We start from the raw sequence: 26,497 nt of genomic DNA on the forward strand, positions 1-26,497 counted from the left end.
ATGTGGAGATGAAGGGGCTCTTGGGCCCTAGGGTAAATTGTGCTCTGCTGGGGATTAGGCTCTCAAAACTGCACTGTGGTGCAGCTGCTTGGGTCCCAGGGGTGTGTCAGATCCAGCACAAACTCTCTCCCCGGAACATGCCATCACATAGAGTCCAAATAACTCCCTGTACTAGTCTCAGGATTCACATGGCCCAAGGGGTTCTCCCATGGCTAAGATTGCAGGGGTTTGCTGTGCAATGTGGACCACTGTGGATCTCTCACTTACCTTTTCTGTGAAATGGAGAGTTCTTCAAGCCTCCAAGCTGATTCTGGCGAGACAGGCTGCTCCATGGCCCTATCTTTCCATGCTTCTGAGGAAGTGACATTGTGTCACTCCCCTGCTGACTTTCAGTGTTCCCTCTTAACACACTCCATTCAACATGTGATTATCTACTCACTGTTTTCATCAGTCTTTATGGAGGAGGCGAGTGTGGGTGCCTTTCTCAGCCACCTTAACGACCAGTATGGATCATAAAATTAATTTTTATCCTTCACTGTATGAATGTCTTATATCACATTTATTCATTTCCATATGTTGAATCATCCTTGTAGCTCAAGAGTAAATTATACCTGATCTTGGAGTATGTTTATTTTAATGTGCTATTGAATTCAGTATGCTAGTATTGGGTTATTTCAGTATGAAAAATTTCATTTCCTTAAGTACTAAGTTCGACAGTTGATATCTCTGGCATTTTGCTTTGACACTTCTTATTTTATTTTCACTGTGAGGGTACACCCTCATGCTTTCAAACACAGGCTTTGGCTTGTTATTATCTCTCAAATTTTTTAAAGCAATTTTTGTGAAACCATGGATAAGTCAAAAAACTGTGTTATTTTCAAATATAAGTTCAATCATGGAAACAAGGCAGCACAGACAGCTCAAAATATCAACAAAGTATTTGAGAAGGATGTGGCTAATGAAAGCACAGGCTGCTAAGGGCTTGAGATAATGTGAATTCCTCTTTCCACTGCACAGGAAGATAGCTTTGGGTCCACTGGCTAAGGCTGAGACTTAGGTCTAGCTTAGCACAGATGAAAAGGAAGGCAGCTTTGATTGACTTGCAATGATGTGCCCTAGACACTACCCCAAATGCACACATGCAAACACACACACTCTGCTCAACACAGACAAGGGAGGGCTATGTGAGATCTACAGAAGAAGCCTCAGGCCAGTCCCTGTGAGGGTTTCCACCATCCCATGCTGCGGGGAGTTAGCTACGCTCCCAGCAAAAGTTCGGGTCCCTCAGACATGGGTCATCGCAAAGGATGAAAACACAGTAGGAAACAGAAATAAAAATAATACACAGAGCCAAAGATGTAGTTTATAAAGTAATGATTTATGAAGATAGATAAAGCAGGGTGCCCAGACGGTTGCATCTCTTCCCACGGAAATGCAACCCCGACTGAAGTTTTACACAGATACTTATAGGTAGGTACAGGTTTTCGGTTGCCAAGGATAATGGGATTTACATAATGATAGGTAGTTTGGTTTACAGTCAAAGTCTTCTAAAAGGTGACTACAGATCCTTTAACTGACTCTATCTATGTGAACAATGAGTTTTAAAATCTTCTTAGGGCAAACTTCTAAGTTTTATGATAAGGCTATTACTTTACCACAAACAGAGACATCGTGGCTCTGGTTATTGTGTATTAGAACAGAGATTTCAGAAGTCAAGCAGAAGCTGTCCCTTATGCTGTTTACTTTAACCACATGGTTCCATCTGGGTCTGGCTTGGGCAGCATGTCTTATTGATCAGCCCTCATCTCTAGTGGCCTGTGTTTGTTGATCAGCTCCAGCATCCTGTGGCTCTAGGCAAGACCTGCTTTGCCTTTCAAAACAGGTGAGAGCCATAGGCCTGGATTGCAGCTGTCACCTTGGAATGCAGCTGCTACTGACCATTGAGACTCCCTCCTAGGCAAGGCAGCTTTTGATATGTGAACTAACATGTTTACACTTTCCTTTAGGGCAAAGCCTTGCAAGACTCCTGAAATCATTTCTGTCTCTAAAAATATATAGGGCATTTCTATATATCAGTATTTCTTAGGCTCAACACCATGCTGCCTCCTTTGACCCTAACTCTGCACCCAGAACACAGATCCTAACTCCCTCCACTGCAGCAAGTCAACAACTCTGCACAGCTACCACACCTGGGCTTGTGTTCTCAGAATTACACATACTGGCAACACAGCAGAAGTGGTGGGGATTTGCTACCTGCACTATCGGACACAGTCCCCTTGGGAAGGTTTTGGAGAAGAGTCAGACTCCTTCTGAATGACAGAGCAAGAGCCCTCACCCGGCAGGGGTGAGGATATTGAGAGTAAGGACAGCATGGGGAGGTGTCACAGAATGTAACCAGATCATGAGTACATATAGAGCTTATGGTAGTGAAGTCAGGCTAACATAGACCAGGGGCAGGTGGAGCTGAACTGCAGCTGGGAGAGGTCCCTGTCTGCAGGCTTCAAGCTCAGACCACATGTGTCCCAATGGTGATGATTCTCCTGCTTCCTTCAATTAAATGATATTCATGGCCCGGCCTGGTTTACGGACCTCACTGTAGACAGTAGTCATAGGCCCCTTTTCTTCCACATGTCGTTCACCGATGCCCTGGAATGCAAGACAGAGGGGTCCTGGAGCAGCTGAGGGATAAAGTGGCCCCAGAAGAACCTTCAGAGCCAGCGTCCACTGACATGCTTTGCTTATGAAATTCCCCAAAGTGAAAGAATTACATTGACACCAGTTACAACTTTCTGTTAGTAAATGGTGTTGATTGTCCAGAAATAAAAGAATAGGCAACAGGGCCAAAAGTGGAAGATACCTGGGTTTGGAAGCCCAGGGCTGGGAAGTGAAGGACCTGAGAGTGCCCTGGATGGCGAATGGCCCAGCCAGCACGTTGTTCTTACCCACCTGAGACTCCTGCTTCATCAGCTCTGCATAGTGGATGCCACCATCCTCAACTCTGGGGTCCTCCTGCAATCGAGTACCTGAACCACACACAGACAATCCTTAAATCTGTGCCTTGGAGACCTCTATCCCTCCAACTGCCATGAATGCCAAAGCCATGGCCACATGTACCATCCCATCTGCAGGAGACCCCCTTGGCACCCACATTCAGGAGAAAGGGGACCAAGGTCTAGTGGAGAAGGAAAGATATCTGGGCCTGGAAGGAGAAGTGCAACCTGCCTCTTTCTGGTTCCTTCTTATTATTATTCTTCTTCTTCTTCTTCCCACGTGTCTTCCAAAGGTATGATATAGCTCCCAGGATCAACATCAAAACCATAATAGACCCTAGGATGACTGGAAGCCGTCTAGCCACATCCCATCCACGTGAATCTGTTTCCTCATACAAAGAATGAACAAGATTAAGGCAGGAGAGGGCTTGAGATACCCATTTCCAATGGGGGGCCAGAGGAAAAAAGATGATAGAGGGGCACAAAGGGGTCTGGTGCAGAGACTGAAGAGGGAGGACCATGGCAGGTCGATTCATTCAAACAGACACCGAGCTATTGCTTGGGCCAGGGATACTGAGATGAATAAGATGATGTCTAAGATCCAAATCCTACAGGAAGGAGGTGGCTGGAACCAGGTTCCCACAGGTGACACAGACAGTGACATAATCCCATCAGCTTTCCCCAAAGCCCACTCTGGACATCTGGTGGAGCACAGAAGGGGTGGGAGAGCTACAGAAAGGCTGCAGCCTGGACCAGCAGGGACATGGTGGGTGGTTGGAAGAGGAGGACATGGATGGGAGAGATAGTCAAAGGCAAAAATGAGGTGAATGCGACTCCCAGGCTTCTGAGTCAGTGACCGGGTGGACAGTGATGCTAATACACATGGCAGGGAGGAAAGCCCAGACCCTCAGACCCCAGTGCTGCCTGAGCTCTGGATCCCCCTTTCCACTCACCTTGGGCACAGATGTCCCCAAGATCTTTGGTGGCAGTTTTCTGGTCCATGTGGTTGCTGACCACGCAGGTGATGCTGGCATTGGGTTGGCTCAGGGGCAAACTTACAACCAGGGTCCAGTGCTTGAGGGCTGGTCCTGGTGTCCCTCTCTGCTCCAGCTCCGTGGGGTGGCCCCTCCTCTCCCAGGTCACATTCAGGTCCCTTGTGGCCCCTGGGGCCCTGCATTCCAGGGTGACATTGCACCTGCCTAGTGCAATGGATGGTGACTGAGCCAGGATGTGGGGATGGGGCACGGGCTCTGGTGCAGAAGGGGACAAAAGAAAGAGCCTCATTTGTAGAGAACATTACACATCACACTTACTCCTCAATTTCTCACAGAAGCCATGGCGTGCACCCTATAAGAAGAGTGAGTGTGTTTGACAGATAAAACACAGTTTGTCTAAAGCTAAACACTGAGCAGATGACAATAAGAATGGGAGCCCCTCAGTCAGCTCTCTGAGGTTTCACAAGATTGAACAAGTCTGAAAAATCTCACAAAGGAAAAAAAGGCTGGACTCCACCTACTAAAGACCCATTATTTCTAAGAAATTAGGGTCTTTGCTGGAAGGAGAAGAAGTCCGTGACAGAGGGCTTGACCTGGCTCAGGATCCTTCCCCTGCGTCTCCAGCTGAGACAACTCCTGGGACTACACCAGCCCTGTGGGGCAGCACTTCAGGCCAGCTCTGGGAGGCCAGAGAAAGCCCCTCACTCCTGAAAGTAGATGCATTGGTGGGAGATGCAGTGGCAGTGACAAGGAATTGCATCTCCGAGCGTGGTTACAACATGTCACTGAACTTGAGGTACAGACAGGAACATAAGAGTCAGATGTGTAAGCCAGTCTTAGAAAACACATGGGACCTAATGCTGCAAACTCGCTCTCTCCATAGCAGGATATTTCCCTATGCAGAGAGGAACTTTATGGAAAGAAAGACTTGGGTAAACAGCTGTCCTAGGCAGTGTTGCATGTGAACATTCTCCTATACCTGTCAAGGCTTTGAGAGCTGGGTTTGTAGAGTCCTGAATGAGTGTGGGGCTGGCGCTGAGAGGAGAGGGACAGGGATGACTCGATATGTGTAGACTTCCAAATGTGGTAGACAGAATCGTGGTTCCACATTCCAGTCCTGAGAACCTGGGAATAGGTTAGGTTACATGGCAAGGGGTATTAAGGTAGCAGATAGAATTAAGGTTGCTAATCAGCTAACGTTGACATGGGGAGATTATTCTGGATTATCCAGATGGGCCCAATGTAATCACAAGGACCTTTAGAAGTGACAGAAGGAGGGAGAGGAGGTGACAGGGGTCGAGAAGTATTTGACCCACCGTTGCTGGCTTTGAAGATGGAGGAAGGTGGCCACGGCCAGGCCCGTAGATAGCACCCAGCACGTGACAAAGACAAGAACATGGAGGGGATGGAAGATGGCACAGTGGAGGTGACCTCCTGGATTAGTGCTCCCAGAGAGGAAGGCATGGATCTCAGTCTGCCACAATGCTAGAGGATCGCTCCCCTGCAAGAACAGTGGTGTGAACTCACAGCGAATCAGTGTGGGACACAGAAAGCAAGAAAAAACTGAGGTGAATGGGAAATAAGATTGTGAAATTCTGGAGAGTGCAGGACGGACAACAGAGAGTGTAGTGCGGGATGACTGTACCTGCCTCACCAGTGAGTGAAGTGGATTCAGCCCCACAGGAGAGCGGCTTGTTTCCCCACTGAACTCCACACCGTCTCAGTTAGGGATCTGCCTGAAGTCAGTGCAGAATCACCGCGGGAGACGTGGGGCTCTGTGGAGAGGAGACATTAGCAGGAGGCATTTTGAACCCTGGATCTCTGTGCCTGGACTGTGCTTGGTGGGGGGAGAGTTTGATCTAGGCTGCAGGAAAAGGTAGCTAGGGGACAGCTGAACTGTCTCTATCACTCGGCGGGTCTCTAGCCTGGAAGCTACTGTGGGCTGCTGGGCTCCCTCCATTCCCGGCTCAGGCACCTGCCAGACCCTGAACATTCACCCCCAGCGCCGGTGATCTGCGGACAGGCAGCCGCATTTTCAGGGTCCACAACCTAGCCGCTGCGGAGCCATAGCGTGCCGGGCAGCTCCATGGGTGGCTCCCTCCCCTAGTCCGTGGACTGTCGCTAGGAGCTCCACCCTTGTGTGAACACTGAGTGCTTCCCCAGTCACAAGAGAGTGGAGCATAGACCTTGTGGACACTGGGGTGGGGCAGAACATCGCCCATGGAAGCTGCAGCAGCTGGAGCTCTGGGCGAGTGAGGGCATCACCCCCTCCCCCTAGCCAGTGTCTTTCACAAGGAAAGAGGCAGAAACCACCTCTGGAGCGGTTGCTTTCTGTCAGCAACCAGTGTGAATTCTGGCTGCTAATCAAAAGTCCACAGCCCAGTGACTTAACTCGTCAAACCAGTTTTAGGTCAAATCAATTCTCTGGGGCTGGACCCACCAGGAGCAGCCCCCCAACTGAGGTAGAAAAACCCTAAACAATACATAACAGGCTCCCCCTAGTGACAAAGGAAGCAACACACCTAGGCTCCTACACAGCCTAAGAACAGAGCACAAGACATGCCACTATCAAGACTAAAGCTGAAAGAAGAGATCTAACAACTGATCCAGATAGGAAGGGCTCAGTAAAAGAACTCTGGGAGTATAAAGAATCAAACGGAAATCTCACCCCCAAATAGGAATACCAGCTCTCTACCAATTGACACAAACCAGATTCAAAATAGCAACATGTCACAGGAAGAATTTCAAACATGGATCATAAATAAGTTGAATATTATGCAAGAAAAAATGGATAACCAACACAAAGAAACCATAAAAAAAAATCCAGGACTTGGAAGAAAAATTCACTAAAGAAATCAAAATATTGAAGAAAAATCAAACTGAACTCCTGGAAATGAAGAATTTATTCAGGGAGCTACAAAACACAGTGGAAAGTCTCAAGAGCAGGGTAGATCAAACAGAAGAAAGAATCTCAGAGATCGAAGATGACACTTTCTAATTAAATAAGTCAGTCACAGACAAAGCAAAGAAATAAGAGAAAAGACCAGAGTCTACAAGAAATGTGGGATTATGTGAAGAAGCCTAACGTGAGAGTTATCAGCATTCCTGAGGGTGAAGAAGATAATAAGCAGGGGTTGGAAAAGCTATTTGAAGACATAATTGAGGAAAATTTCCCAGGCCTTGCTAAAACTCTAGATATACATGTTCAAGAAGCTCAAAGAACCCCTGGGAGATTCATAGCAAATAGGAAGACACCACGTCATGCAGTCATCAGACTGACCAAAATATCCATTAAAGAGGCCCTTCTTCGAGCTGTAAGGAGAAAGAAACAAGTAACATACAAAGGAAAGCCCATCCGAATCACACCAGATTTCTCAACTGAAACCTTATAAGCAAGAAGAGACTGGGGCCCCATTCTCACTCTTCTGAAACAGAATAATGCACAGCCTAGAATCTTGCACCCAGCTAAGCTAAGTTTTGTATATGAAGGAGAAATTAAGACATTCTCAGATAAACAAAGACTGAGGGAATTCACCGAGACAAGACCAGCTCTCCAAGAAATACTCAAAATAGAGTTACACACGGACCAGCACAAGAAAGACCCATGAATGTAAAACTACTCAAGAGCTAAAGATCAAAACCCAGTAACCACAATGGCTCAAGAGAGAAAACATAGCAATGAAGTTCTACCCAACAAGATGAACAGAAATCTGTCCCACTTATCAGTTCTTATAAATGTGAATGGCATATCATTCAATAAATGTGAATGGCTTGAATTCCCCACTCAAAAGACACAGACTGGCCCAATGAATAAAAAAATACAAGCCAAGTATCTGCTGTCTTCAGGAAACTCATCTAACACTGCAAATATGCATTTAGACTGAAAATGAAAGGGTATAAACCAATATTTCAAGCAAATGGAAGCCAACAAAAAGCTGGCTTGGCAGTTTTAATCTCCAATAACTTAGTTTTAAAATCAACAAAAGTAATGAAAGACAAAGATGGTTACTATATACTGGTGAAGGGTACAATTCAACAAGAAGACATAACTATACTTAATATATATGCACCTAATTTAGGTGCACCCAGATTCATAAAGCAAACCCTACTTGATCTGAACCAAATAATAGATAACAATACTATAATAGCCAGAGACTTTAACACCCCACTGACAGTACAGGACAGATCCTCCAAACAGAAAATAAATAAATAATGAACTTAAATAGAATGCTAGAACAACTGGGCCTGACTGACATCTACAGGACATTCTACCCAAAATCCACTGAATATATGTTCTCATCAGCTCATGGGACATTCCCTAAGATTGACCATATCCTAGGACATAAAGCATGTCTTAAAAAATTTAAAAAAATAGAAATTATACCATGCGTCTTCTCAGATCACAGTGGAATAAAAGCAGAAATGAACCCTAACAGAAATTCTCATTACTACTAAAAGTCATGGAAGCTAAACAACCTTCTCCTGAATGATTATTTTATAAATGAACAAATCAAGATGGAAATCAAAAGATTCTTTGAATTAAATGACAAAGGAGATACAACTTATCAAAATCTGTGCAACACAGCTAAAGCAGTCCTGAGAGGAAAATTCATTTCTATAAATGCCTATATCAAAAAGACAGAAAACTTACAAAGAGACAACCTAATGAATAGACTCAAAGAGCTGGAGAAAGAAGAACAAACCAACCCCAAACCCAGCAGAAGGTGAGAAATTACAAAGATCAAATCAGAACTAAATGAAAAGGACAAAAAAAACCATAAGGGAGATTAATAAAACAAAAAGTTAGCTCTTTGAAAAGATAAACAAAATAGACACACATCTGGCTAGACTAACCAAGAGCAGAAAATAAAAATATCTAATAACCTCCATCAGGAACATGAAAGGAGAAATCACAACCGATGCCACAGAGATACATGATATCATCTATGAATTCTACAAAAATCTTTATTCACACAAACTGGAAAATGTGGAGGAAATGGACAAATTTTTAGAAACACACAGCCTTCCCAGGCTCAACCAGGAAAAAATAGAATTCCTGAACAGACTAACATCAAGAACAGAAATTGAAACAGCAATTAAAAAACCTTTCCAAAAAGAAAAGCCTGGACCAGATGGGTTCGAACCCAAATTTTCCCACACCTACAAAGAACTGGTGCCCATCCTACATAAACTATTCTCCAACATCAAGAAGGATGGAATTATCCACAACACATTTTACCAAGCCAACATAACATTGATACCAAAACCAGGAAAGGATGCAACAAAAAAAGAAAACTACAGACCAATATCCCTTATGAATATAGATGCAAAAATTCTCAATAAAATCCTACCAAATCGAATCCAAGTGCTCATCAAAAAAAATAATCCATCACAAACAAGTGGGCTTCATCCCAGAGATGCAGGGATGGTTTAACAAAAGCAAATCTATAAATTTAATTCACCACATAAATAAAAGCAAAAACAAAGACCATATGATCCTCTCAATAGATACAGAAAAAGCATTTGACAAGGTTCAACACCCATTTATGATAAGAACGCTTAACAAAATAGGCATAGACGGGGCCTATCTAAAAATGATACAAGCCATATATGACAAACCCACAGCCAACATCATACTGAATGGGGAAAAATTGAAAGCATTCCCACTTCGAACTGGAACCAGACAAGGCTGCCCACTGTCCCCATTACTTTTCAACATAGTACTGGAACCCCTTGCAAGAGCTATCAGGCAAGAGAGCAGAATCAAGGGAGTCCAAATAGGGAAAGAAGAGATCAAACTCTCACTCTTTGCTGATGATATGATGTTATATCTAGAAAACCCCAAGGATTCAACCAAGAGACTCCTGGAATTGATAAATGAATTCAGTAAAGTCTCAGGATACAAAATCAATACACACAAATCAGAGGCATTCATATATGCCGATAACAGTCAAACGGAGAACCAAATTAAGGACTCAGTACCCTTCAAAATAGCAACAAAGAAAATAAAATACCTAGGAATATATTTAACTAAGGAGGTAAAGGACCTCTACAGGGAGAACTATGAAACACTGAGGAAGGAAATCGCAGAGCATGTAAACAGGTGGGAAACCATACCATGCTCGTGGATCGGAAGAATCAACATTGTTAAAATGTCTATACTACCCAAAGTGATCTACAGATTCAATGCAATCCCTATTAAATTACCAACATCATTTTTCACAGATATAGAAAAAATAGTTTTATGCTTTGTATGGAACTAGAGAAGACCCCATTTAGCAAAAGCAATTTTAAGCAATAAAAACAAAATGGGAGGTATTAATTTGCCAGACTTCAAACTATACTACAAGGCTGTGGTTATTAAAACCACTTGGTATTGGCACAAGTGCAGGGACACAGACCAGTGGAACACAACAGAAAATCCAGATATAAAACCATCCTCATATAGCCATCTAATCTTTGACAAAGCAGACAAAAACATACTCTGGGGAAAAGATTCCTTATTCAATAAATGTTGCTGGGAAAACTGGATAGACACATGTAGAAGACTGAAACAGGACCCACACCTTTCACCTCTCACAAAAATCAACTCACTCACAGTGCATAACAGACTTAAACCTTAGGTGTGAAACTATTAGAATTCTAGAAGAAAATGTAGGAAAGACTCTTACAGACATTGGCCTAGGCAAAAAAATTATGAAGAAGACACCTAAGGCAATCACAGCAACAACAAAAATAAATAAATGGGACCTGATTAAACTAAAAAGCTTCTGCACAGCCAAAGAAACAGTCACAAGAATAAACAGACAACCTATAGAATGGGAAAAAATTTTCGCATGCTACACATCAGATAAAGGACTGATAACAAGAATCTATTTAGAACTCAGGGAAATCAGTAAGAAAAAATCAAACAACCCTATCAAAAAGTGGGCAAAGGACATGAATAGAAATTTTTCAAAAGAAGATATAAGATTGGCTAACAAACATATGAAAAAATGCTCAACATCTCTAATCAGGGAAATGCAAATCAAAACTCCAATGAGATATCACTTAACTCCAGTGAGAATGGCCTTTATCGAAAAGTCCCAAAACAATACATGTTGGCGTGGATGCAGAGAGACAGGAACACTCATACACTGCTGGTGGGACTGCAAACTAGTGCAACCCCTGTGGAAAGCAATATGGAGATACCTTAACCAGATTCAAGTAGACTTACCATTCAATCCAGCAATCCCATTATTGGGCATCTACACAAAAGAACAAAAGTCATTCTATAAAAAACACACCTGCACCCGAATGTTTATAGCAGCACAATTCACAATCGCAAAGATGTGGAAACAACCCAAATGCCCATCAATACATGAGTGGATTAGTAAAGTGTGGTATATGTATACCATGGAGTATTACTCAGCTATAAGAAATAATGGTGATATAGAATCTCTTATGTTCTCCTGGAGAGAGTTGGAATCCATTCTATTAACTGAAGTATCCCTAGAATGGAAAAATAAGCACCACATGTACTCACCAGCAAACTGGTTTCCCTGATCATCACCTAAGTGCACATTTGGGAATAACACCAATTGGGTGTTGGACACATGTGGAGGGTGGGGGGAGGGCATGGGTGTATACCTACATGATGAGTGTGATGCGCACTGTCTGGGGAATGGACTCACTTGAAGCTCTGACTCGGGGAGGTGGGGGGGCATGGGCAATATACATAACCTAAACTTTTGTACCCCATAATAAGCTGAAATAAAAAACAAAACAGAAAAAGAAGAGTAACTCAAAACAAGCAGAAGGAAAATAAAGATAAGAACAGAAATCAACTACATTGAAACAGAATAACAATAGAGGAAAATCAATATAGCCAAAAGCTGGTTGTCTGTAAAAATGAATAACATTGATAAGCCTAGGCAAACAAAGAAAAAAAAGAATGAATATATACATTATCTATATCAGGAATGAAAGAAGGGATATCACTGTAGACCTTATAGACCTACCCTCCAAACCCTTAATAACCATTACGCTACTTTCTATGAATTTGACTATTCTAGGTACCTCACATAAGTGGAATCACACAATATTTGTCTTTTAGTGTTATAAATTCTTTTTTTTCCACTTTGGATTTTTACCTTCACTTTTCTTTTAAGTGACACATAATAATTGTATATACTATGGGGCACATAGTACTATTTCCATACATACAATGTATAGTGATCAGATCAAGGTAATCAGCATATCCATTACCTCAAACATTTAGCACTTCTTTATGTTGACCCATACTTTGAACTCTACAGATTTATAGTGGATTTTTATAATGCCCACAAAAGTCAGCATTCATGGCTGACAAATAAGAGTTCTTACTGGTTCTGTAATTAAACTATAAAAAAAAATAAAAAACTGGAAGGGCTTGACAACTCAACCTCTATGGAAAGAGAAGCAGTACCTATAAGCTGCTAATGGCTCTGGAATCCTGGCTGGAAATGTGACACAAAAACTCCTTGCTTTCTGGGATGATGTTTTTTCCTTAAGATTTTGCAACAGATTGCACTGAGTGATAAATGCATTTCTCTAAAACTAAATAAAAATTAAAATTTAAAATACAAACAAAAAAATAACACCCTCCTCTGAGCACCAGCCTGGGCAAAACATAGGGCTCCAGAGTAGAGCCCAAGTGGGGCATATAAGTCACACTCTCTGAATGATTGCTATGCCTCCCCACTGGAAACAAGCAAGGCAGCCTGTGGAGGCATGGTAGGTGGAAGACTGGCAACTGCTACAATCTACAAGGGACAATATTAACCAAAGACTTACTAATGACCAGGAAGGTGCATGTGACAAGGAACAAAGCACAGTAGCCTTGGTCAGGCTGGATATAATCTAATTAAAATTAAAGATGGAAAACATTCATTTAACTAATAGCAAGTCTTTGGTATCTACTCATCACACAAAGATGGACTTATTTTCTTTGCCTATAAAGCTTTTGAGTAATTTCTAAATGCTAGGAGTTTACCTTAAGACCCTAAAATAAAAGAAATCTTACACCCTTGGGCAAAAAAAAAAAAAAAAAAAAAAAAAACAACATTGACTCTCCCCTGAAGCCTCCAGAAAGGACACAGCCACCCAACACCTTGATTTTAGCCCAGTGCAACCTGTGTCAGACTTCAGACCTACAGCATGCTGAAATAATAAATTTCTATTGTTTTAAGCTACTAATTCATGACAATTTGTTCTTAAAAAAATGGAAAACTACTATACAAATTAAGTAACATCAGTCCTGGAAAGGATGATTGACATTATTAGAACAATGGCTATTTCACACTATTTCCATTTCCCCTCCCAAAACACTGAAGTGATTTTCTCCCTGCTATCAATCTCAGCTCTGGACTCCATCTCTCATGTCCTCACTTGCCCTATTTACAGGGGTGTTGGGACAGTCTGAAGGCTGTGTCTGAATGGAATCCTGCAACATGGGGCCAATGTGACAAAGGAGGAGGTAAGCCATGGGCTGGAGGGAGGGGGTGCCACTCACCATAGACAGTAAGGTGGAAATACTGCATAACTTCTCTTCCTTCCGTTAACCTGGCTTGAGCTCGGTACTGCCCACTGTCCGCAAAGGTTAGGTTCTCAATCTTCATGGAGGCTAAGCTGGGTACCTGGACCCTTGGCTTGAATTTGTCCTGAAGGCTGAACCAGGTTGGAGAAGGGATGCCTCTCTGGACTCGAAACATGTTGGTGTACTTTGAGTCAGAGGTAAAGCTCCAGGCGAGCTCCTCCAGCTCAGCTTCCAGAACGTCTCCTGGATTCTTGGTAACATCAAACAAGACAGATTCTCCTGGGATCCTCTTCAGAGGAACGTGGGCTCCAGAATCCTTAACTGCAGAGCCATGTGTCCCAGAACTTTCACCCACACCACGGCAGACACCTGGGGCATTGGAAACAGTAAATGCGAGTGTTTTCTCATCAGGAACAAACAAGAGAACTTTTCTTCTTAATCAAATCCATCCATAATTCTTCTTTCTAGGAAGGCAGCCCAGTACAATGAATTGGAAGTAATTTTGGGTTCAATTCTGGTTCTCATGGAGTATAAACTTGAACAGGCTAAACTGCCTAACTCTCAGTTTCCTTACTATCCCAAAATGATAGTATGAATTAAATGACATCATAGATTAAAAGAACCTAGTACATTTTCTGGCACATGCTAAGTGCATAAATGTAAGAGGCAGCTTCTAACGTGTCTCCCAAAGGTCTCTCCCTGCTCCTGTGCACATCAATGTGTAATCCCCTCCCCTGGAGTGTGGGCTGCACCTAGTGACCTGCATCCAAGAACAAAATACAAGAAATTGATGGGGTGTTGCTTAGGGATACCAAGTTATGCAAGACTGTGACTTCTGTCTTGCTCACTCTGGCGAAGCACACTGCCATGCTGCGAGCTGCTCTATGAAGAGGCCCACAGGGCAGGGGACAGGGGGCCACCTCAGACCACACTTTCACTTCCTTCTGTAAGACCCCAACCCACAGGACCCAGCTACACCACACCTCGATCCTGACCACCAGAAGCTGTGACACAGAGCATGGTGCTGCTTTTAGGCATTAAGTTCTGGGGTCACAGGCCACACAATAGGTCACTAACGCAGTAATGATGGGTGCTTGCCTTTGCCTTCCTGCTAGGAAGTGTGGCAGGCAGGGTAGGCTAGGTCGTCCTGTGGTAACAAACAAGTACACATTGCAGGGCCTCAGAACAAAGGGAGTTTGTATATTACTCACCCTACAGGTCCCTTAAGAAATAGAGAGGGAGGGGTTGTGTCCCACAGGGGTGTGGCCTCCACCACCTTGTCCAGCCACCATATGGAACCACAGCATCCTGAGAGCCTCCTCTGTGCCCACAGCAGGGAAGGAGCCACGTGGGGGGTTTCACTGCATCGTTCTAGGCAGAACTGGCCACAGAGAGCCTACTAACTGCCAGAGACTAAAAATGTTGGGGAGCAGGTAGACAGTTTGGTGAATACTGTGTCCCTGTCACCATGAGACCTCTTCCCTGAGCACTCCCCAGGAGGCCCCTGGTCAGGCTTCCCCAGGTGCTGTCTCTGCAGAGCCCTGACCAGTGGGCACAGCCGCCCAGCACCGCCCCCTCCTCATCCCTTCCTCGCCCATGAGACACAGCCCCAGTGAACCTGGGGACTCTCTGTCCCGCCTAGGGACCAAGGTAGGACCAATGTGGACCAGGACAACGTGCCATGGCGCTAACTTGTCCTTGAAGGAAGAACAGTCTCCTTCTCTCAGCAGTTCAGGACCCGCCTGGGTTGCCCGCTGCCTGCCAGGGTGCCTGGTTCTCTCCAAATCACTGAACTCTTCCCCTTACCAGGCCCCAGCCCTGGCTCTCACCAGAAGTAGAGACTAGCTCATGCCAGTACTCGCATGTGGAAGATTCCAGATATTTCTTTGTTTCCACTTATTCACTGACTCAGGCCACCAGGCCCCTCCTCCCAGCCAGGCCTCCTCCCCTCCCCTCAGCTCCCTCATGGGACCCCAAGCTTGGCACCCCCAGTGCCGAGGCCACAGGCCTTCAGGACGCACCTCAGTGAGTCACTAGGCCAGTGCTCCCTCCCGTCCTGCCTGGGGCCATCCAGGACAAGCAGCAGGTGTTCAGTCCCCAGCCACTTCTGTCTCCTCCTGCCCCTCCAAGCTCCCTCCACCCACATCCCACACCCCTGACGCCCAGTCCAGGGATCTGCCCCAGACACCACGCTGTCCCCAGAGCACGCAGCCTGGGGCAACATAGAGTCCCAGCCCACAGAAGGCCACTGAGGGGAGCTGGATGAGGCTGGGCTGCCAGGCCCCTCTAAACAAGCCAGGACACAAAGCTGAGGTCCATCATGTCCCCAGGACACCATGCCCACTTGTCAGTAGCAGCAGGGACACAAGCTCTCCCTCTCCCAGCTCCAGCTCCTGCTTTTGTGCTCCCACAGGATCCTGTCTCAGGGTTCCCGGTGTCTCGGGGAGGAGCAGTCCAGTCCGGCCAGCCCTAGCGTGATATGCTGGCTGGGGATGGGGACAGGTGACACCCACTGAGTAGAGGCTGCTCTCGATGAATCTTGTCACTGAAACAGAAGCCAGATAGATTCCTGCTTTTCGAATTTCAATGAGTGCTAGGACACAGCTCTGACTGGCAATTGCACCTCCTCTGGGCAAGGCTCCCTGTCCACAGATCGGCACTAAGTGAGGTGGACTTCCAATCAAAGTGGCCTGATCCCTTCTAGTTAAAGCCATTCCCAAGGCTTGAGACAGCCCCAAGGAGGAGGGGGTGGGAGAGGGGCTGGGATGAGACAGCCAGGGTTAGGGTGGCCACTGGACTGGGCCCTGAAACCCCAACTATGGAGGCAGATACACCTGCGTGGTCAGGTGCAGGCAGAGGACAGGAGGGCAGGCAGGTGAGCCACCCTTGCTCAGGACCTTCCTTAAATCTCTCTGGGGTAAGAAGATGACCAGGCAAGGATCAAACACCCCTGAGGCATGGAGAGGGGGTTCCAGCCTGGTGTTGAAGCTGCAGGGAATAGGCTGTCTATCTCCAAGGTCTTGCCCAGGTAGTGGGCCCAGGCCCAAAGAGGCCAAAGCCACAGGGACTGCAGCAGAGACCCCCTTTCAGCTCATGCAGTGGCCTCTTCCCAGGGCAGCTGCCTCACAGAACCACAAATTCAGGCTGCCCATCCTCTCCACAATGAGCTCCCTTACTGCACCCCAACACCTACACAGCCACCCGCACCCCACGTTCCCTACAGAAAGGCACTTTGTAGTCCTAAAAACTCCAAAGGTCTAGTTTGTCCTTCTTTCCCCAGCAATGACACTCACTCACACTATATTTTCATAACGACTGGAGGACATTTTTTGATGACTTTTTTCAAGATGATTGTTTGTTCATTTATTTAAAAATTCATATGGCAATATTTATTCATAAAGAAGAAAAAAACACCAACACAAATTTAGTCTCCAGCCCTGCTCCCCAGGATGCATGTGAGGTGAGGTTACAGACATATTTATCAAAATCTACGGTTCCCCTAGTCAGGGGCACGTTCTTGCGGGAAGGGGGGCTGTTACAGATTGAATTGAGTTCCTCAGAAAAGATACACTGACGTCCTAAACCCAGCACCTCAGAGGGTGACCTTGCTTGGAAATAGAGTCTTTGCAGATACAGTCAAGTTAAGGTGAGGGCATGAGGCTGTGGCCCACTCCAATATGACGGGCGTCCTTATACAAAGGGGAAACTTACACACAGACACCAACATGCACGGAGGGAAACCAAGGGGAAGAGACACAGGGAGGATGCATGTGAAGATGAGGATGGGACCAATGCAGCTGCAAGACAGGAACACCACAGACTGCCAGCGAACACCAGAATCTGGGAAGGGGGAGGAAGGAGTCCCCTTTTATGTACTGAATATTTCTGTTCCCCCCAAACTCACATGTCGAAGTTTTAACACCCAGTGTGGCTGTACTTGGATATGGGGACTCTAACGAAGGAAGGGTAAGTGGGGTCACAAGAGTGGGGCCCAATCCAATAACATTAGTGTCCTTATAACAAGAGTCACCAAAGAGTAAGCGAGGAGAAAAAAAAGATGGCGGAGTGGTGGTGAAGGCCTGGATCTGCGCTCCCGGGGGGGAAGGCATCGATCCGGACCTGCCACAACGCTAGAGGACCGCTCCCACACAGGAACAGCGGTGTGAATCCACGGAGAATCAGCGTGGGACAAACAGAGTGAGTGAGGTCTGAGGTGAACGAAAATTTGGAACGCGGGACAGACACTAGCCAGCGGAGCGCGGGTCGGATACATCCACCCCCAGCCGGGGTGGGTGCAGCCTCTCGGGAAAGCGGCTTGCCCTCCGCTCCCAATTGAATAGAGCCCTGACCCAGGCCAGCGCAGAATCACTGAGGGATACGTGGCGCATTGCAGACAGGAGGCTTTTTTGCGAAATTACCTTAGAACCTGGGGGCTCTCAGCTGAGACAGCGCTTGGCGAGGAGGGACGGATCTGCACCAGGGCAGAAAAACACAAAAGACTCCCGGACAGCAAATAGCATTGTACCCCGTGCTGCCTTTTTCGGCAGTTCTCCAGCCGGTCACCCCCGGTGCGTGTCCTTGCTGGCCAGCCCCCGGGCAGTGGCGGTCTCTGCCTGCCGGGGAGACGGTCCCCTCCAGCCCCGGAGCTCTGCAGGCGCCATCTTGAAAGCGAAGGCGAAACCGCTGGGGAGCCATAAAGTGCCCAGCGGCTCTTTCTGCCCGCGCTGTCTTTTTCGGGGTTCTCCAGCCGGTGACCCCCGGTGCACGTCCTTGCTCGCCAGCCCCCGGGCAGTGGCGGTCTCTGCCTGCCGGGGAGCCGGTCTCCTCCAGCCCCGGAGCTCTGCAGGCGCCATCTTGAAAGCGAGGGCGAAACCACTCGGGAGCCATAAAGTGCCGAGCGGCTCTCTCTGCCCAGCGCCCTCCGCTGGTCTCTGAACCAACGCCAGGAGTGCGGGATATGCCGGGGCCGCGCTCAGGGTGAAGGGGCAGAGCTGCGCTAAGGCAAAAAAAAAAAAAAAAAAAGAACAAGAAGAATAGGCTCGCCGAACTGTATATTTTATTCTTGGTAAATTTCTTCTGGGTTTTGTGTGTTTGTGTTTGTGTTTGTTGTTGTTTTTTTTTTTTTTTTTTCTTTTCTTTTCTTTTTCTTTTCTTTTCCGGCAGCTCACGAGCCGGACAGCCTCGGCGGGCACCTTTGCCCTCTGGGCCTCTGGCTGCCGCACCTTTTTGAGCGCGGAGGTTGGATCCCCACCACCCTCAGAGCTGTGCGGGCGCACAGACGCCATCTTGAAATCCACTGCGAAACCGCCCGGGACCCAGCCGGGCGGGCGTGAAGGGGAGGAGCTGCGCTAAGGCGTAAAAACAAAAACATTTAATGGCCGCTCTGGACCCAGCCGAGCAGAAGTGAAGGGGCAGAGCTGTGCTGAGGCGTAAAACAAACAAACAAACAAAAAAACATTGAGTCGCTGAATTATATACTTCAGATTTGTGTATCTTTCAGCCTTGCGGTGTGGTGAGGTGCTATGTAGTTTGTTTTTGTTCATTTTTGTTGGTGTTTTTGGTGTTTTTTGGTTTGGCTTTTTGCGTTTCTTTTCTTTTTTTTTCTTTTTTTTTTCTTTCTTTCTTTTTCTTCTTTTTTTCCTTTTCTCTTTCGTTTTCTCCTCTTTCTTTTCTTTCTTTCCTTTTCTTTTTTCTTTTTTTTTTTTTCTTTCTTCTCTCTTTTCGCCTTCTAACTGGGGACCCACGGTGAGCTTCGGAACGGGCCAGGTCCCTGGCTCTGGTACATACCGGATCCTGAGTAGTCACCCCCAGTGCCGGCGATCTGCAGGTGCGCAATCGCCATTCTAGGGCCCACAGCCAAGTCACTGCGGAGCAATAGGGTACCAAGAGGCTCCCTGGATGGCCCTCTCCCCTGGTCCATGGACCTTATATAGGGGCCCCGCCCATGTGTAAACACTGAATACTTCTCCAGAAGCAAGAGTGTGGAACCTGATCCCTGGGGACATTGGGCCAAGACAGACTTTTGCCCGTGGGAGCTACAGCAACTGGGGCGCTGAGCAAGCGAGGTCACCGTCCTCTCCCCATAGCTAGTATCTTGCCTGCAGATAGAGACAGAAACCTCCCCTATAGAGGAAGAACCAAAGGGAAACAAACAATCAAACAAACAAAGAGAATTTCGGTCTACTATTAGTGTGGACCCTGCCTGTCTTCTGAAAGACCACAACACAGTGTCCTAACTCGCCAAAGCGGTCTTGGATCACTCCAATCCTCTAGGATTGGACCCATCGGAAGCAGTCCCCCAACGGAAACAGAAAAATCTCTAAACAATACACAACAGTCTCCCCCTCTTGCCAAAAGAAGCAACATACCTAGACTGTTTCACAGCCTAAGAATAGAGCACAAAGAGTGCTGTTAACCAGACTAAACCTATAAGTAAAGATCCAACGATAAATCTAGATGGGAAGGGCCCAGCGAAAAAACACGGAGAGCACAAAGAATCAAATGGAAAGCTCATCCCCAAAGAGAAATACCAGCTCCCAACCATTTGACACAAACCAGACTCAAAACACCAACATGTCACAGGAAGAATTCCAATTATGGATTATAAACAAGCTGAATAATATACAAGAATCAATGGATAAACAACACAAGGAAAACACACAAAAAATACAGGATTTGGAGGAAAAATTCACTAAAGAAATTGAAATATTGAAGAAAAACCAAACTGAACTCCTAGAAGTGAAGAATTCACTCAGAGAGCTACAAAACACTGTGGAAAGTCTCAAGAGCAGGGTAGATCAAACAGAGGAAAGAATCTCAGAAATTGAAGATAACTCCTTCCAACTAAATAAGTCAGTCACAGAGATAGATTGAAAAAGTAAGAGAAATGATCTGAGTCTTCAAGAAATGTGGGATTATGTGAAGAAACCTAACTTGAGAGTTATTGGCATTCCTGAGGGTGAAGAAGATAATAAGCAAGGGTTGGATAAGCTATTTGAAGACATAATCGAGGAAAATTTTCCAGGCCTTCCCAACACTCTAGACATACAGATTCAAGAAGCTCAAAGGACCCCTGGGAGATTCATAGCAAATAGGAAAACACCAAGCCACGTAGTCATCAGGCTGACCAAAATATCCACTAAAGAGTCACTTCTCCGAGCTGTAAGGAGAAAGAAACAAGTAACTTAGAAAGGAAAACCCATCAGAATTACGCCAGATTTCTCAGCTGAAACCTTACAAGCAAGAAGAGGTTGGGGCCCCATTTTCACGCTTCTGAAACAGAATAATGCCCAGCCTAGAATCTTGTACCCAGCTAAGCTAAGTTTTCTATACGAAGGAGAAATCAAGACATTCTCAGATAAACAAAGGTTGAGGGAATTCACCAAGACAAGACCAGCCCTCCAAGAAGTACTCCAAAGAGAATTACACACGGATCAGCACAAGAAAGATCTACGAATGTAAAACTACTCAAGAGCTAAAGATCAAATTCCAGATACCACAATGGCCCAGGAGAGAAAACATCACAATGAAGTTCTACCCAACAAGCTGAACAAAAAACTGTCTCACTTATCAGTTTTCTCAATAAATGTGAATGGCTTGAACTCCCCGCTCAAGAGACATAGACTGGCCCAATGGATAAAAAAACACAATCCAAGTATCTGCTGTCTTCAAGAAACTCACCTAACCTGCAAAGATGCATTTAGACTGAAAATAAAAGGATGGAAATCGATATTTCAAGCAAATGGTAACCAAAAGAAAGCTGGTGTGGCAATCTTAATTTCCAATAACTTAGCTTTCAAACCAACAAAAATAATAAAAGACAAAGATGGCTACTACATACTGATTAAAGGCACAATTCATCAAGAAGCCATGACTATACTCAATATATACGCACCCAACCTAGGTGCACCTAGATTCATAAAGCAAACCCTACTAGATCTCAACCAAATGATAGATAACAATACTGTAATAGCTGGAGACTTTAACACCCCACTGACAGTACAGGACAGATCCTCTAAACAGAAAATAAACAAAGACATAATGGACTTAAATAGAATGCTAGAACAAATGGGCATGGCTGACATCTATAGGACATTCTACCCAAAGTCCACAGAATATACATTCTTCTCATCAGCTCATGGGACATTCTCTAAGATTGACCATGTCCTAGGACATAAATCGTGTCTTAAAAAATTCAAAAAAATAGAAATTATACCATGCATCTTCTCAGATCACAGTGGAATGAAAGTAACAATGATCACAAACAGAAACCCTCACTCTTACTCAAAGTCATGGAAGCTAAATAACTTTCTCCTGAATAATTATTCTATAAAAGAAGAAATCAAGATGGAAATCAAAAATTTCTTTGAATTAAATGACAATGCAGATACAACTTATCAAAATCTATGGGATGCAGCTAAAGCAGTCCTGAGAGGAAAATTCATATCCATAAATGCCTATATCAAAAAGACAGAAAACATGCAAATAGACAACCTAACGAATAGACTCAAAGAGCTGGAGAAAGAAGAACAGAACGATCCCAAACCCAGCAGAAGGTGAGAAATTACTAAGATCAAATCAGAACTAAATGAAAAGGACAACAAAAAAACTATAAGGGAAATTAATAAAACAAAAAGTTGGTTCTTTGAAAAGATAAACAAAATAGACACACCCCTGGCTAGACTAACCAAGAGCACAAAACTAAAATCTCTAATAACCTCCATTAGGAACATGAAAGGAGAAATCACAACCGATGCTACAGAGATACAAGATATCATCTATGAATTCTACAAAAATCTTTATGCACACAAACTGGAGAATGCGGAGGAAATGGACAAATTTTTAGAAACACATAGTCTTCCGAGGCTCAACCAGGAAGAAATAGAGTATCTGAACAGACCAATATCAAGAACTGAAATCAAAACAGCAATGAAAAACCTTCCCAAAAAGAAAAGCCCTGGTCCAGATGGGTTCACACCCGAATTTTACCATACATACAAAGAAGAACTGGTGCCCATCCTACATAAACTATTCTCCAATATTGAGAAGGATGGAATTCTCCCCAACACACTCTACCAAGCCAATATAACATTGATACCAAAACCTGGAAATGACAAACAAAAATAGAGAACTACAGACCAATTTCTCTCATGAATATAGATGCAAAAATTTTCAATAAAATACTAGCAAATCGAATCCAAGTACTTATCAAAAAAGTAATCCACCACGACCAAGTGGGCTTCATCCCAGAGATGCAGGGGTGGTTCAACATACGTAAATCTATAAATGTAATTCACCACATAAATAGAAGCAAAAACAAAAACCATATGATACTCTCATTAGATGCAGAAAAAGCATTTGACAAAATTCAACACCCTTTTATGATAAGAACGCTTAACAAAATAGGCATTGATGGAACCTACCTAAAAATGATACAAGCCATATATGACAAACTCACAGCCAACATCATAGGGAATGGGGAAAAACTGAAAGCACTCCCACTTAGAACTGGAACCAGACAGGGCTGCCCATTGTCTCCATTACTTTTCAACATAGTATTGGAAGTCCTTGCGAGAGCTATCAGGCAAGAGAGCAGAATCAAGGTAGTCCAAATAGGGAAGGAAGAGTTCAAACTCTCACTTTTTGCTGATGATATGATGTTATATCTGGAAAACCCCCAAGATTCAACCACGAGACTCCTGGAATTGATTAACGAATATAGCAAAGTCTCAGGCTACAAAATTAATATACACAAATCAGAGGCATTTATATATGCCAATAACAGTCAATCGTAAAACCAAATTAAAGACTCAATACCCTTCAAAATAGCAACAAAGAAAATAAAATATCTAGGTATATATCTAACTAAAGAGGTAAAGGATCTCTATAAGGAAAACTATGAAACACTGAGAAAAGAAATAGCAGAACTTGCAAATAGATGGAAAAATATACCATGCTCGTGGATCGGAAGAATCAACATTGTTAAAATGTCTATACTACCCAAAGTGATCTACAGATTCAATGCAATCCCTATTAAATTACCAACATCATTCTTTACAGACACAGAGAAAATATTTATACACTTTGTATGGAATCAAAGAAGACCCCGTATAGCAAAAGCAATTTTAAGCAACAAAAACAAAATGGGAGGTATTAATTTGCCAGACCACAAACAATACTACAAGGCCGCGGTTCTTAAAACAGCCTGGTATTGGCACAAGTGCAGGGACACAGACCAGTGGAACACAACAGAAAATCCAAATATAGAACCATCCTCATATAGTCACCTAATTTTTGACAAAGCGGGAAAGAATATACTCTGGGGACAAGAATCCCTATTCAATAATTGGTGCTGGGAGAATTGGTTAGCCACTTGCAGAAGACTGAAACAGGACCCACAGCTTTCACCTCTCACAAAAATCAAATCACGGTGGATAACAGACTTAAACCTTAGGCGTGATACAATCAGAATTCTAGAAGAAAATGTAGGAAAGACTCTTACAGACATTGGCCTAGGCAAAGAATTTATGAAGAAGACCCCCAAGGCAATCACAGCAGCAACAAAAATAAATGAATGGGACATGATTAAATTAAAAAGCTTCTGCACAGCCAAAGAAACAGTCCAGAGAATAAACAGACCACCTACAGAATGGGAAAAAATTTTTGCATACTACACATCAGATAAAGGACTGATAACAAGAATCTATTTAGAACTCAGGAAAATCAGCAAGAAAAAATCAAGTAACCCTATCAAAAAGTGGGCAAAGGACATGAATAGAAATCTTTCAAAAGAACATATAAAAATGGCTAACAAACATATGAAAAAGTGTTCAACATCTCTAATCATCAGGGAAATGCAAATCAAAACCACAATGAGATATCACTTAACCCCAGTGAGAATGGCCTTTTTCAAAAAAACCCAAAACAACACATGTTGGCGTGGGTGTGGAGAGACAGGAACACTAATACACTGCTGGTGGGACTGCAAACTAGTGCAACCCCTGTGGAAAGCATTATGGAGGTATCTTAAACAGATTCAAGTAGACCTGCCATTTGACCCAGCAATCCCATTACTGGGCATATACCCAAAGGAAAAAAGGTCATTCTATAACAAAGACACATGTACCCGAATGTTTATAGCAGCACAATTCACAATAGCAAAGATGTGGAAACAACCCAAATGCCCATCAATACATGATTGGATTAGTAAGCTGTGGTATATGTATACCATGGAATATTACTCAGCTATAAGGAATGATGAAGATACGACATCTCTATGGTTCTCCTGGAGAGAGTTGGAACCCATTATATTAAGTGAAGTATCCCAAGAATGGAAAAACAAGCATCACATGTACTCACCAGAAAATTGGTTTCCCTGATCATCACCTAAATACACATCTGGGAACGACACCAATTGGACATCAGACTGAGGTGGGGGGTGGGGGAGGGGATGCGGGTATGCCTACACAATGAGTGCATTGCGCACCGTTTGGGGAGTGGTAACACTTGAAGGTGCTGACTCGGGAAAGGGGGGGTGGGGAAAAAAATATGAAACTGTTGTTTTTAACTTGCATTGTTCACTTAATATTTTATCATGAATATTTCCCATATTATTTCATATCATTGTACAAGAAATAATGTATACATTATGAGGACATATTGTATCTAACAAGATATACTGTTAGACTCTTTAATTCTCTAAAATTAAATTGTTATTAATGATAAAAAAAAAGCAAATGAGACAGTTGAAAATAATTTTGAGTCAATAAATACTTTTAAAATTTTGTTGTAAAAAAAAAAAAAAGAAAAGAAACTATTCAAGTAATTGCTAATGTGTAAAAAAAAAAAAAAAAAAGAGTAAGCGAGCCAGCCCTCTCCATGCACATGCACTGAGGAAAGGCCATGTGAGCACCCGGTGAGGAGGCAGCCTCTGCACACCACGCAGAGAGCCCGCACCAGAAATTGCATTGGCCAGAACCTTGATCTTCCAGCCCCCAGAACTCTGAGAAAACAACTTTCTCCTGTTTGTTATGGTAGACTGAGCTGACTGATACAGCCCTGTAGGGTTCAAAGCTGACTACCACACCCCTGCAGGTTTCAAAGGGAGCATGGCCCTGACAAACACCTGGATTTTGGCCTTCCGGCCTCCAGAAATGTGTGACAGTAAATATCCATTGTTTTAGCCACTCTGTTTGATATCTCATGACAGTCCTGGGAAAGGAATACAGGAACTCAGAATGACACCCAGGGACTACATGTTGACACTTTGAATGATTCCTGAGAAACCAGGGCAGAGCCCTGGGCCAGCACATCACATGAGCTGCAAGCTCTGGACTGAGATAGGCCTGGGATCAAGTTCCAGATCCACCGTTTACTGGCTCACTGATCTTTACCAAGTTCCTAAATGTCTAAACCTCTGGCTGAGGCTTTTACTACCTGCCTCTAAAAGCCCAGCTGCAGCTGCCTTCCTGAGTGTGGTCTGTACAGCACGTTGCCACACACTGTGGGAGGGTGACGGTGTCCTTCAGCAGGTGGTCTGTGGGCAGTGGCCCCCCACACCGCACTCAGGAACAGAGGCAGAGAAAGCAGAGGATCAGGTGGAGGAGGCTGAGAGAGGAGGATCCCCTTCCTCCCCTAAGGGCTAAGGAGGTGCCCACAGGGACTGCCCGGGGTCTTCTCTCTGAGGGACCCTAAACAGGCTCACCAACTCTCAGTCCCTGTTGGGCCACAGGAATGGGCCAGGACAGCATGGGAGAGACAGAGCACAGGCCTTGACTTAGCCACAGGAGAGTCCTGTCTGGGCAGAGTCACTGAATCCCAGAAAGTCAAAGTGGGGAGGGCCCTCAGACATCATGTGCCCAAGCCCCTCCCTTTACAGAGGAGGGGGAACCCTAGGGGCTGGAGTTGTCCTGGCCTACACAGGGCAGAGCCAGACCGGTAGCCCAGTTTCCTCTCCC

The 26,497-nt window shown here is 44.6% G+C and overlaps 1 protein-coding gene across 4 annotated transcripts in view; it reads right to left on the reverse strand.

Moving 5' to 3' along the window:
- LOC138390767 (SLAM family member 9-like) overlaps positions 1–26,497 on the reverse strand; it is a 69,908-nt gene that overhangs the window by 40,598 nt on the left and 2,813 nt on the right. The window contains exons 2-6 of one of the 4 annotated variants that reach the window (XM_069480382.1): positions 13,518–13,910; positions 3,944–4,240; positions 3,223–3,372; positions 2,947–3,023; positions 1,370–2,646 (exon numbers count right to left, since the gene is read on the reverse strand). The exons of the other annotated variants lie outside the window; for them this stretch is intronic. Of the exons in view, the coding sequence (XP_069336483.1) occupies positions 2,554–2,646; positions 2,947–3,023; positions 3,223–3,372; positions 3,944–4,240; positions 13,518–13,910 (1,010 nt within the window). The 3' untranslated portion in view covers positions 1,370–2,553. Of the gene's footprint in view, positions 1–1,369; positions 2,647–2,946; positions 3,024–3,222; positions 3,373–3,943; positions 4,241–13,517; positions 13,911–26,497 lie in introns of those variants that run through there. 4 annotated transcript variants of the gene reach the window in all.

This window comes from Eulemur rufifrons, chromosome 8 (genome assembly GCF_041146395.1).
Source record: "Eulemur rufifrons isolate Redbay chromosome 8, OSU_ERuf_1, whole genome shotgun sequence".
Taxonomy (NCBI): Eukaryota; Metazoa; Chordata; class Mammalia; order Primates; family Lemuridae; genus Eulemur; species Eulemur rufifrons.